The sequence below is a fragment of the Macrobrachium nipponense genome, chromosome 30, assembly GCF_015104395.2.
Source record: "Macrobrachium nipponense isolate FS-2020 chromosome 30, ASM1510439v2, whole genome shotgun sequence".
Lineage (NCBI taxonomy): Eukaryota > Metazoa > Arthropoda > Malacostraca > Decapoda > Palaemonidae > Macrobrachium > Macrobrachium nipponense.
Window position 1 is genome coordinate 19,182,252 of NC_087218.1, and position 13,938 is coordinate 19,196,189.

The 13,938-nt window shown below is 37.6% G+C and overlaps 2 protein-coding genes across 6 annotated transcripts in view; one reads left to right on the forward strand and one right to left on the reverse strand.

The window, feature by feature from the left end:
* Positions 1-13,938, reverse strand: part of LOC135202354 (splicing factor U2AF 26 kDa subunit-like) — a 144,934-nt gene that overhangs the window by 4,974 nt on the left and 126,022 nt on the right. For all 5 annotated transcript variants that reach the window (XM_064231716.1, XM_064231720.1, XM_064231717.1 and 2 more), the window contains one exon: positions 356-448. In XM_064231716.1, coding sequence (XP_064087786.1) covers positions 356-448 — 93 coding nt within the window. The remainder of the gene's footprint in view (positions 1-355; positions 449-13,938) is intronic.
* LOC135202035 (uncharacterized) lies at positions 6,603-8,217 on the forward strand. The gene is made up of 2 exons (XM_064231309.1): positions 6,603-7,001; positions 7,414-8,217. The coding sequence occupies exons 1-2, from the start codon at positions 6,942-6,944 to the stop codon at positions 7,867-7,869; spliced, it is 516 nt and encodes a 171-aa protein (XP_064087379.1). The 5' UTR covers positions 6,603-6,941; the 3' UTR covers positions 7,870-8,217.

The window sequence follows — 13,938 nt, forward strand, 5'->3', positions numbered from 1 at the left end:
GTCAATTTACCAATCTAATCTTAATACCCTTCACACAAGCTGGCTCCCCCTTTCCCATTTCATCACTGATTTAAACTGATTTTAAAGGAACTAAGGATCTAAGTGAAGTTACACAAAATTTCCATCCCACATAATAATAAAGAACTGTTCACGTATGTGTTCACATGAATTTCCTTAATAAGCATTCCTTTTAACTTCTATTATTTCCATAATGATCTGCTTATATTAATTCAAATTCCTTTAAATAATTTGGTGTAAGCCTCAAGAAAAGAATTTAAACAATTCATAATACTTTGTAATGTCCTTCTACTAAGTGCTTCCAAAGAAGTTTATTTCCAAGTTATAAAATACTCACCTCCTTCGTCTACGTCCATATAACTCTCGTCTCAATTCTCTGGATATTGGTTTCAGGTGCATAAAATTACAAAACCCACTGCGTGTACATTCCCTGTAATAAAGAGAACGATTTCTTGTAATATAATTGAAACAGACCACTAAAATACAACTTCCTAGGATGATCTTATTCTATACAGTAAAGGAGTAGTATTCTTTTCCCTCTCAACTCTTGTAACTGATGAATTTGAAGCATAGATACATATCTGTGAAGTCCATCAGCTCGTGTGAAAGATGTTTTGAAATTTTAATCTAAACTGCCTTGAAAGTCTGCTACAGAGAGCTAAATAAAGATGAGCCTTCGATAGTAGAATTGACTCTATCAGTTACCAAATTATTTTATTACTGCACCTGAGAGAGACCTTACCTTACAGACCTTACATCTTGTTCGGGTTGCCCCAGGTCCCTCAGTGTGAGGCACCTCTAATGTCTACCAGAGAGTTGCTAGTACATCTTCCGGTATATTTTGCATCTTCCAATCTTGGATGGTCTGGGATGCAGTTTAGATATTTGTCGAGCTTATTCTTAAACACATCTACGCTCACTCCTGATATATTCCTCAGATGAGCTGGCAACGCATTGAATAGACGCTGCATTATCGATGCTGGTGCGTAGTGGATTAATGTCCTGTGTGCTTTCCTTATTTTTCCTGGTATAGTTTTGGGCACTATTAATCTACCTCTGCTTGCTCTTTCTGATATTTTTAGTTCCATGATATTTTCTGCTATTCCTTCTATCTGTTTCCATGCCTGAATTATCATGTAGCGTTCTCTTCTCCTTTCTAGACTATATAATTTTAAGAATTGTAGTCTTTCCCAGTAGTCTAGGTCCTTAACTTCTTCTATTCTAGCTGTAAAGGACCTTTGTACACTCTCTCAATATTTGCAATCCTTTTGATAGTGTGGGTACCATATCATATTGCAATATTCAAGTGGACTACGAACATATGTTTTATAAAGCATAATCATGTGTTCAGCTTTTCTTGTTTTGAAGTGCCGTAACAACATTCCCATTTTTGCTTTACATTTTGCCAACAGAGTTGCTATTTGATCATTGCATAACATGTTCCTATTCATCATCACACCAAGGTCTTTAACTGCTTCCTTATTTGTGATGGTCTCATTATTAGGTCCCTTATATGCATATAGCTTTCTTTCTCTGTCTCCATAATTTATTGATTCAAATTTATCAGAGTTAAATACCATCCTATTTACCTCTGCCCAATCATATACTTTGTTAAGGTCTCTTTGTAGAGCGTTCCTATCTTCATCACAAGTAATTTCTCTACTTATTCTTGTGTCATCTGCGAAACTACTCACTACCGAATCCTTAACATTATTGTCTATGTCTTCAATCATAATAACAAACAGTATTGCAGCTAACACCGTACCTTGCGGCACACCGGATATTACCTTGGCTTCATCCGATTTCTCGTCGTCTGCAATAACTATCTGTTTTCTGTTGTGTAAAAATTCTTTTAACCATCTTCCTACTTTATCCACGATATTGTGTTTTCTAATTTTCTTCGCCAATATATTATGGTCTACTTTATCAAAAGCTTTTGCAAAGTCTAAATAAACCACATCTGTTTCATTTCCGCTTTTCATATTTTTGAATATGTTTTCACGGTGGACTAACAGTTGGGTTTGTGTACTTTTTCCGGGTACGAAACCATGTTGTCCTTTATTAAACAAATTATTTTTTATTAAATGTTTCATAATATTTTTCTTCATTACCCTTTCATACACTTTCATAATATGTGATGTTAGACTCACAGGCCTATAATTACTTGCCTCTAGTCTTGATCCACTTTTGAAAGTAGGGGTAATATATGCTAATTTGTGCTCATCATATATCTTGCCTGTATCTACACTTTGTCTTAATAATATTGCAAGTGGCTTTGCGATAGAATGAACTACTTTCTTTAACAAAATAGCAGGAATTCCATCAGGCCCTGCAGCAGCTCCATTTTTAATTTCATTAATAGCCTGCACAATATCAGCTTCATTAATATCTATGTCAGCTAAATATTCACTATTTTCATCCCTTACTTCTATATCATTATCTTCATTATCTATTCTAGGGGTGAATTCTCTATATCGTTCTGCCAGTATGTTGCAAATTTCCTTTTTTTCATTCGTTTAATCTCCCTTCAATTCTCAGAGGGCCTATTTCTATTCTTCTTTTATTCATCTTCTTCGCATATGAGTATAATAGTTTGGGGTTTTGCTTGATATTTAATAGGGTTTTTTCTTCCAAGTCCCGTTTTTCATTTTCTTTTGATTGTATAATCTTTTGTTCTGCATTTTCTATCTTACTTTTTAGTTCTATAACTTTCCATGCATTTTTTTCTTTTGCAAGACCTTTTTTCCACTTTCTGATTTTCTGGAACAAGATCCTTCTGTCTCTTGGTATGCATGAATGATGTTTACTTTTCTTCTTCGGTATATATTTTTCCACTATTATCTCCAATATTTTATATAATATCTCCGTATTTACCCTTATGTCATCACTTACGAAAATGTTATCCCAATCTTTGTTTAATTCTTCATTAATTTCTGACCATTTTATATTTTTACTGTAGAAGTTGTATTTTCCATATCCTTCCCACTTTTTCATTTCTTGCTTATCTCTATTTTCACTTGCTTTGGAATGAACTGTTAATTCTATGACATTATGGTCTGAAATACTCGCATTATAAACTATTATTTCTTTAACATAATTCATCTCGTTCACAAATACTAGGTCTAAAGTATTTTCCTTTCTTGTTGGCAGGTGATTTATTTGTTGAATGTTGTATTCTAGTAGCATATCTAATAGCTTTTCAAATTGCCTCTTATCTTCTGCACTACTATTACTCTCTTTTTTATATGTATAAGTACAACCACAATCTCCTATTCGTTCTTTCCATTCTACGAAAGGAAAGTTGAAGTCACCAGATAGGAGAATAGTCCAGTCCTTGTGATTTCTACATATATCATCCAATTTTCAATTATTAAGTCAAACTCTTTAGTATTAGGAGGTCTATATATTACTATGTTCATCAATTTTTCAGATTCAAATTCTACCGCTATTAGTTCACATTCTGAGTTACTATATTTCTCATATATTTTTCCTTGTTTTTTGTCTTTCCCATATATTGCGGTTCCCCCTTGATTCCTATTTTTTCTATCTGATCTATAAGTTTGGAACCCTTTTGTTTGATCATCATTCCCAGTCTCTTGGGAATACCAGGTTTCACTTATATTCATTATATCTATTTTCTTTTCATTTTGGGTTAGTTCTTCTAAGTACTCTATTTTTCTTTTTGAGTTACTCGTAACTAAACCCTGCGCATTCATCACTATGATGGTTTGCGTGTTTTTCTCCTTCATTTAATACTGATAGTAATAAGGATTTTCCCATGTCTCTTTCCGTTCTGGTATGTTGTTCTTTTTTTCATTTCCAGAAATTCTGACATTAAAAAATCCAACTTTTCCATAATATTTGATCTTCCTTCATCATAATTATTCATTTTGTGTCTGAATCTGCAATTTTCTCCGTTTCTGCAATATCCTCTTGCATAATAAATACAGTTATTATCTCTTGAGTAGAATTTCGGAGCTGATGCTTTGAAATTTTTTGCTGACACCTCTGCATATCTCATTGGTGGTTTGCTTTTCTCTTTTACCTGATATTCTTGATTTCTCTCTTTATTTGTTTCTTTCTTATTTTGGATTTTATTACTTGGTTGGTTATTTATTTGATTATGATTCATGGCTACAGGGTGCATATATTTGCATTTTTTGTCGAACTTACATCCTTTTCCTTCTTTTAGGTTTTTACATATTTTTGGATGCAGATCTCTGCAATCATCCCCATATCCATCTAAGTATGCACATTTACCATATATTTCATAGTTTTTGACATATCTTAGGATGTTTGTAGTAACATCTTTCTCCAAATCTGCAATTCCCTCTTTTCAAAAGGTTGCAGATTTTGTCTTCTTGTCTATTTTTTCCTCTTTCCCGTCATTGTATAGATCTGGGTAGAGCCTCTTCGGGATTTGCTTTTCTGTTGTCATATCGTAATTTATTTCTTCGTAGGTATGCTGCTTTATTGCCTCATATGTAGTATCAATGAGTATCTCTGCATCCATACTTTTATCTTGTTCTTTGTTTTCCTTATTTTTTTCTGTCATTTCATTTTTGTTTACTTTTCTTCCGTTTTCCTCTTCTTCTTTTTCTTCTTTTTCTTCTTTTTCTCTTCTTCTTATTCTCTTCTTCTTCTCTTTTCTCTTCTTCATCCTCAACTATTTGTACATTCAATCTTGATTTAATAACATTGTCTATCCATGATAGACATGTTGAACAAAAAATTCTTGTATCTTTTCTCAAATCTTGTATTACCTCAGCACACTGTGGATGGGTCGGAATGTTGCATGCAGCACATTTTCTGATTAGGTTTTGTGGATTGACTATGCTATACCAAACCTTACACAGTTTGCATGCTTTTGGCATTCTTTTTCCTAATGCATCAATTAGTATATTCACAAGATTCACCTTATTCATTTTCTTTGTCGGAATATGTTGGTTTATGTATATTTTCTTTATGAGTCTCTTGACCACTTGGATTTTATTTGGAACTTCTTCAATTATTTTCAAGATGTTTTCATTAGATTTGTTCCAGTTTGAAGGATTATATCCTTCTAATATATCTATGAATGCTTTTGTATCTTTTTGGTTAGGACTGTTGCTGATTTCATAGATGAGAAATGCCAGTTCCCTTCCTGCTACCTCATCGTATTGCGAATCTGCTAAACACGCCAAATTACGCCACCTTTTCCCGCAGTTGGAACTTACTGCCATCTTGTTCTGATTTATAGTATTACACTTGATAAACTAACTTAGAAGACGCTTTATCCTACTATTTTCACACTAATCTTATCACCGATAGTTCACGAACACTTCTAGATATTTCTCAAATTCTAGTCGTACACTTCTAGATATTTCTCAAATTCTAGTCGTATGTTAAACTTGTGATATCTGTTGATTATTGTGACTTCACGCGGGTACGTCTCACCAAGCAAGATGGCTACTACGAGAGAGAGAGAGAGAGAGAGAGAGAGAGAGAGAGAGAGAGAGAGAGAGAGAGAGAGAGAGAGAAACTCTAGCTCTTACTGGAAGGCAAAATACTTTGACAAAGTGCAAAAGTGCCAGTTCAGGGGCACTTACTTCTACTACCATCCCTTGCAGATGCACACTTTAAAATTACACAATCATGAAAGTTTCTATTCTTAATTGTAACTTTCCTCTTTAGGTTTCCGGCCTTCCCTGGATGTTTACAAAAACTTTAATGTACAATCACCACTCTACTTATGAACATTCATGTTACAAGCATTCAGATACGAACAGCAGGGTCACAAGTTAAAACTATTCGGAGCCCTCCACTTTGCTATCCATAAGTTCAAATTTTGCTTTGCATGCCTATACATTTTGGAAAGAACAGAACACAAGGAAGAAGAACTTGGTCTGTTAACCTGTCGTTCATGCTCGTAAAATATTTCTATTTATTTCTAACTTCCCAATTAAACATGTTCTTTGATGAATCCTCGTTTTCTATATTTCCTCTTCCCATGGTAAATGCTCAGTATGTATTTTTGTCAATAGATGGCAGTATGCATTGTTTGCTTCATGAATTTCCAATGCCAGATGCTGCTCTTGCAAAATTCTCTCCCAGTTCATAACTTTTAAAGCATGGAAAAAATAAAAAATGTTGAATGTTGCATGAATCTAAATACAATTTTTTTCTTCCAGAACATAACTCATTCAAAAGTTAGGTAGTGACTGTACCTACTGTTATGTTCTCCATCCTTAGGAATAAATTAAACAAAACTTTACTTTGACTGTTTTCCATCTTTTCTCACCATGCCTAACCACCTATGCTTCATTCTATTGTTTTTATTCTACTTCTTACTTGATTTCTTGGAATAACATGTGTAAGTGTGGTATATCTGTATATGTATGTGTATATACAAAAATGAATGTACAGTACTATGTATGTGTGTGTTTGTGACATACACTTTTACATGCATTGAGATATTTAAACCAAATTTGGTAAGCATAAAACTTAGCATCTGGGAAAAAATACTGTGGGGGTAAGACATCACGACACCAAGGGGGCTGTGGGGGGGGGGGGGGGGAGTGTTGGATGTGGGTGGAAAGGGGGATAAGAGGTGGGAAGGGGGTGTGACATAAAAAATAATCTAAAACAACAGATATCAGTGTCTAATCCATAGATTTCAAGGTCGCTGAGATAAATAGTGATGCTCTTGATGCCCTTTAATTCCTTGTTCAGCCCTGATAGGAAGGGGGGTTAGAAGGGGTGGGAAGGGAGGGGACATAAAAAACTGAAAATGACGGGTATTAATGTCTAATCCATAGTTTTTGATGTCGTTGAGATGAACAGTGACACTTCCAACCATCTTTTAACACGTTTCCTGCGACAGCCATAATGGCTGGAATGCTGGTACTGCGACAGTAGTAAAACTGCTCTATCATCAGTACCAAATGAGACAACAAAGGGAGAGGTTGTTCATGCTTGTCTCTCACAAGATAGACTTTGTTGAGGTAAGAAAAGCCGTGACCCACCAGTGGGTCCCATCGCATCTGAATGAAAATTTTATTACTGCAGTGCGATGGGACCCACCGGTGGGTCCCACTTGAATTTTTTTTTTCTAATTGTAGCTAATCACTCTGTATCTGAGACCTGCTATCATGTAATAAATATTTATATATAATTTACGTATTTGAGGGTTTGGTTAGGATTTCCTTTTCTGTCTTTTTTTTTATTTATATGTAATTTATATATTTGAGGGTTTGGTAAGGGTTTCCTTTTCTGTCTTTTTTTTTTCTTAGGCAGTGAATGACCTAATATGACCCATAGTTTTGAATCTTTTCTAAATTTCTATAAATCAATCAGTAATTTTATATATGGTTTTACCTTAGTATCAAAACTTTACACAGCATATCATCTTTGCAGGTGTTACAATGTTGGCTTCCAACTTTTATGGAAGTAAAAAAAAATCTGATAGAAATGAAAGCTCCAATTCTGAAGAAGACACTTCTGAAGAAGACACTTCTGAAGAAGACACTTCTGAAGAAGACACTTCTGATGATGAATATATTCATTCAGCAACAGGAAGCAGTTCATCAAGTGAAATCTCTCCATGATGATTCTGAAAATCAAATCACTGAAGAAGAGCAAGAAAATGAGGAAGAAAATGAGGAAGAAATTTTGAATGAAAACACAAGTCCACCAAATGCTGAGTGGATAAAAGTGACTAAGAAAGCTCAACAACATGGATTTACTGGGAAAGAACTTTGTGTAACTGTGCATCCATCGTCTACAGATAACCAAATTTGGCCTATTGATGTTTACAAACAAATAATTACTTCAAGGAATCTATTGTCTTATACTATACTAGTGGTATCATGAAGGAAAATAACAAACCAGGAAAAACAAGTATGAATATTTCAGGAAAATCTTCACATTGTCTCAAAGAAGCAGAAGGACAGAAAAGAAAACAAGGAAACGATGCAGAGGCTGCTACGAAATGTTAGCAGCAAATGAAGGATCCAAAGTGGCCAAAATCAAGTCAACAAAGGTTTCCACATATTGTGACTCATGTGATGGCACTCCATATCTATGTTTATCATGTTTCAATCTCAAACATAACAAGTGATATGATTTTTCATTAGCAAATGGAATGGAAAACTAATTTTCTTATATACTGAATGTCAGACAAATTTTCTTTGCAATTATTTCAATAAAACTTTGTTTTTTATTTTTTTTGTATAATTCAACCCTTTGATAGCAATACTGATCTACTAAAATAATAATTGCAATTAAAAGTTTAAGTTTTTTTTATAAATAAACAAAAATAATTTTGTTCTACTGGGACCCACCGGTGGGTCACATTGCAGCAAATGAGAGAACAGTGTGACCCACTGGTGGGTCCCATCGCTGGAAACGTGTTAAGTCCAAGTTTAGCCCTAACAGAAAGGGGAGTGAGTAAGGGGTGGGAAGGGGGGTAACATAAAAATAACAGAAATTATTGTCAAATTCATAGTTTTTGAGGTTGCTGAGATGAATAGTGACATTCCCAATAGACTTCAATTCCAAGTTCAGCCCCAATAGGAAGGGGGGTGGGGGAGGAGGGGTGGGAAGGGAATGACATGTAAAAATAACCAGAAAAGACAGATGTTAGGTGTCTAATTTATAGTTTTCAAGGTCGCTGAGATGAACAGTGACACTCCCAATGTCCTATAAGTCCAAGTTTAGCCCCGATAGAAAGGGGGATGAGAAGGGGATGGGAAGATGGTGATAAGTAAAAATAACCAAAAACTACAGATATTAAGTGCCTAATCCATAGGATTTGAGATCACCGAGATGAATAATAACACTGCTGATGCCCTTTTAGTCCAAGTTGAGAGACACTCCTGGTGCCCTTCAAGTCCAAGTTCACCCCCAACAGGAATAGGGGCGAGAAGTGGTGAAATATAAAATGTCAAAAATGCTGGGCAATATAACTGAAGCAACAATCTTGGTGAGAGAGAGAGAGAGAGAGAGAGAGAGAGAGAGAGAGAGAGAGAGAGAGAGAGAGAGAGAGAGAGAGAGTTTTCTTAGGCAGCATAGGGTTGCTCAGCTAGTATGTATACAGTGGTACCTCGAGATACGAAATTAATCCGTTCCGAGACGGCCTTCGTATCATGAGTTTTTCATATCTTGGAACACATTTTACATGTAAAATGGCTAATCCGTTCCAAGCCCTCCAAAAACACCCCAGTAAATTATATTTCCAGGCCTAAAACACATGTTCTTGGGTTACGACGCCGATCTGACAGAAGAAATATGACTCCAAAAAGGCAAAATACTGTACATACTAGAGTAATATTCAACTGCATGTAATGTTCAACCCCATTTTTACTGCATATATTAGGACTTTAGCATATGTCCCTTAGCAATAAGCCTAGCCTATGTTAGCGGTTGCTACTGTAGCCTAGTCTATGATTCTGACATCTAAATCTAAGAGCTAAAAGCTTAGAATATGCCAATAAAATGTATAAATAATCAGTATGTACTCATTTCAAATAATTATTAATTGATCATTAACTATAATACACAAACAAACAAAAAACAAACCTTCCAATCGATTGTTTACATTCAGCTCTTACCCGTCTTACGAGTATCGAACGAGCGCCAAGCAATCATTTTTCCTAGCACACAGTAAGCCATAAATTGTCATTAGTATCTCTCTTCAACTAATGAAACTACCAAACAGTATAATAACCATTCATTTCTATTCTTTATTCTATCTTTACCTAATGGAGATACCGAGTTTCTGACAGCTATAATGAAACATACGTATACGTAATGTAATAATAAAACCAAAGAAAAATTCTAAAAAATACGTATTTGTTGGCAGTCTGATTTATTTTATATTTTATGATATCTAATTCACAATTTTTTTATTAAATGTATTGCATGTACTCATTTCAAATAATTATTAAGTAACCATTAACTATAATAAAAAAAAAAAAAAAAACTTCCAAACGTCTGTTTACATCCAGCACTTGTATCGAACGATCGCCAAGCAATCACTTTTACACAGTAAGCCATAAATTTTCATTCTCTCTCTTCAACTACTGAAACTACCAAACAGTATAATAACCATTCATTTCTATTCTTTATTCTATCTTTACCTAATGTTTTTTTTTTTTTATTATAAAGTATTGCATGAATAAGTTTTTCAATTTACAGCAACCTTTTACCAATAGAATACTTAAAGCACAAGGGGTAGATGCTGACCAATAGGAGAGCAGGACCTTATGGGGTGACTAGCATCAGGAACCAATGGGAGAGCGGGAGGATGGTGGCGAGTTTACTCAGTTGGCGGCGCGGGAGTTTTAAAATTGTTCTCGGTGGTCCGGGCGAATCTCGGGACTTTACAGCAACAACCTTTCGTATGTAGAGCAGTAAAATTTTTCGCATTGGCTTTCGTATCTCAAGTTTTTCGTAAGTAGAGCCTTTTGTATCTTGAGGTACTACTGTACATATATACTATATAGTTAAAATTTGGAAGTTTCTGGATACACACCACATCAGAATGCAAGTAAAGTACTACAGTGGTTCCCCAAGATTCGCAGGGGATGTGTACCATACCCCCCCGTGAATAGTTAGAACCCACGAATAGTTGGAACCCCTATAAAAATGCTAAAAACAGCCTATTTTGTTAGTTAAAACTCAAGAAAAACCCACTAAAAATGTTTCTACTTGGTTTTTATTAATAGTTTTATCACAAAAAGTGCATTTTATGATGAAATTGATAAAAAAATGACAATTTGTCCAAAATTGCATTTTTCCTAACTATACAAACCTGAGGTCCTTTTACAATAGGAAGGTAACTAGCGGCAGCTGGATGGTTGTAAGCTTCGAATAAGGGAGTTTGGTAGTTAACTGCTTGTGCGACAGTGCGCGTGCCGCGCGACTGGGAGGTGAAGAATCACTTTTGCTTTAGGCCCAGGCAAAAAATGCAGAGTGAGGGGTGGCATGAGGTGGGACTATGTGTAAAAGGACCTCAGGTTTGTATAGTTAGGAAAAATGCAATTTTGGACAAATTGTCATTTGTTCCGGTACGGTATACAAACCATCGGTCCTTTTACAATAGGAAGACTCACTTCTTGGTGGGAGGAATCTGAGTCTTTGTGAACAGACTGGTGTTCGCCCAACCTTGGATTGCTTCCCTGGTCGTAAGAGCGAGGGAGGGTATCCTAGCCTCTGTACAATTGATTGGGGTGTCCACCGCAGGATCAATGGTCAGACCTCTGGACCCAAGTAATAAGAGAGAGGCAAGCATATCTCTTAAAACTAGCAAGCAAGAACTTGTTCCTGTTTGCAAGAGGCAACATAAAGTTATGGGTTTGTCTCTTGTTAGCTTCCACTATCCCCCCCTTGTTGGGGGAAGTGGTGGATATTCACTCCTATCCCTAATGAAAGGGATAGGATGGGGCTCGGTCGAGTAGCTTACATGCATCTCATCCTTTCCAGCAGGGTGACGACCGTATCCCTCTGCCCACAGGTAGAGGGAAGAAAAAGATGATAAAGAGGAGCCAGTCACACTCATTCATCATCCATTCTACAGTCACACCAGGAATCGATGCTGTTCAGCCTGTGAGGGTCTGGGTTAGCTACACAACGTGTTGAGCAGCCACCACAGGTCCCAAGGAAAAAGAGTCCAAGGACCTGTGGGCAATGGAGAAGTTCTTGCGGAACGCAAGGGAAGGACCAATGATCCTGACTTCGTGGGCTCTCGGACGGAGCGTATTCATGTAGTCACTACCATCAGCCTCGTACGCCCTCCTGATCACCTCACGCAGCCAGAAAGAAAGCGTGTTCTTGGAAACTTCTTTCTTGGTCACCCCGGCGCTAACGAAGAGGCGTCGACACTCAGGCCTGAGGTGTCGAGTTCTCTTTAGATAGCGTCGTAGCGCCCTCACAGGACAAAGCAGCATCTCATCCGAATCATTGTTGGTGAAGTCCATTAGGGAAGGGACTGTGAAAGACTCGAACCTGTCGTAAGGGATCGACGGATTCTGAGTCTTAGCAACGAAGTTTGGGACGAAGTCGAGCGTCACAGATCCCCATCCCCTGGAATGTTTCACATCGAAGGACAGACCACGAAGTTCCCCTACTCTCTTCGCCGATGCCAGGGCCAGCAAGAAGAGTGTCTTGAGGGTCAGATCCCTGCCTGACGACTCTCGGAGTGGCTCGAAGGGTCTTTGAGTCAAAATGTTATTGTCATGATACAATAAAGTTTTATGCATACTTACCTGGCAGATATATACGATTAATGGCCCACCCAGCCTCCCCTCAGGAGACAGGTGGAAGAGAAAATCTGTCTTAGAAAACGGGAATGGTTCCTATTCCCGCCACCCAGCGGCGGGGCGGTAGATCACCTGATCTACCTGTAGTGTGTGCCGCGAAATTCGAATTTCTATCGGGGACGACGGAGTCTATAGCTAAGTATATATCTGCCAGGTAAGTATGCATAAAACTTTATTGTATCATGACAATAACATTTTTATGCATTCAACTTACCTGTCAGATATATACTTAGCTGACTGGCACCTTTGGCGGAGGGTAAGAGACAGCTAATTTACTGAATAGACAGGAAACAGCATACGTTGTAGGTAATAAATAAATAAAACCTTGGTTCCTATGTGTTTAGACGAAGGGTTGACCTCCTAGCTATTGCTAGAAATCTGCTTCGTCTCAAGAGCCTCAGCGAGGATGTGACCTATGGCTAAGAGTTCTTGTAGATCTGTCAATGGGGTCTTATCCACTTACTTGACAGAATCTAATGGTTATTTGTCAAAGGGGTCCTATCCACTTACATGACAAAACACCTATGCCTAGTGGCATAATTAAGGAGCACAACACCGATCCCGATCACCTGATCTTCACACGAGGGTTCGTGCTTAACTTGAAAAAGAGTTATCCCCAAACTCCTTTCAAACAACCCAAATAATAAAATTCCGTTAAATTAAGATTTAACTCACTAGTTAAGGATCAGTGTCGGCTCCCTATCCCAGCAACTTATCCGTAGACACGTATAACCCAGAGCGACGTATCTCTCGTAGGTCAACTTGACATCCTTCGTATAATGGGAGGTCAACCCAGAGTTGCATCTCCCGTAAATGACAGCTAATATGTACTTAATGACATATTGTTATGGAAAGAACAAGAATTCATAAAAGCTCGCACTTCATTCGCTTTTAATTCTCAGCTGTTTGAAGGAATCATCAAGATACTCATAAAGTGTTTTAGTGATCACATAGTTTCAAAGAAGACCAGGGCTTTCTTAGAAATGGATCTCTTCTGGATGAAGCCTCGCGCCTGGCTGGCGCCTCGCGCTTGTCTGGTGCCTCGCGCCTGGCTGGCTCCTCGCGCCTGCCTGGCGCCTCGCTCTTGGCTGGCGCCTTGCGCCTGCCTGGAGCCTCGCCTCTGGAGCCTGGCCGGTTCCTCCCCACTTGCTAGAGCTTCGAGCTTGTTAGTCTCTCGAAGATGTCTGTCGATGTCCCCATCGAACTCTCTTATCTGTCCGATTTGTTCGCCTCTAGCAAATCTAAGCCAGGTTGGAGGCCCACTCTTTCTCCTCACCAGACAATGACAGTGATTCTTGGGACTGTCTTCCTCATGCATTTTTTACGCCTGTTATGGCATTTAGCGCCTAGTTGGTGCTACATTGTCCGAAAGTCCTAAACAACCACAATAGTTTATCAGGAGACTTTGAGAAGGGTGGAAGACCTTCTTCCACTTTGAGCTCTCGGCCTCTCCGGCAAGGGGAGGAGAAGTAGTCAACTACATCCATAATTGATATGAAATCTAACAGTACGAGACATAAGAGTCTTATTCCGAAAAGGATCCTTCGTGATTACTTCTGTTGCTACCGAGATCTCTTCTTACATGTTGATGAGGTTTCTCGTTGTAGAATCTTCCCTATCC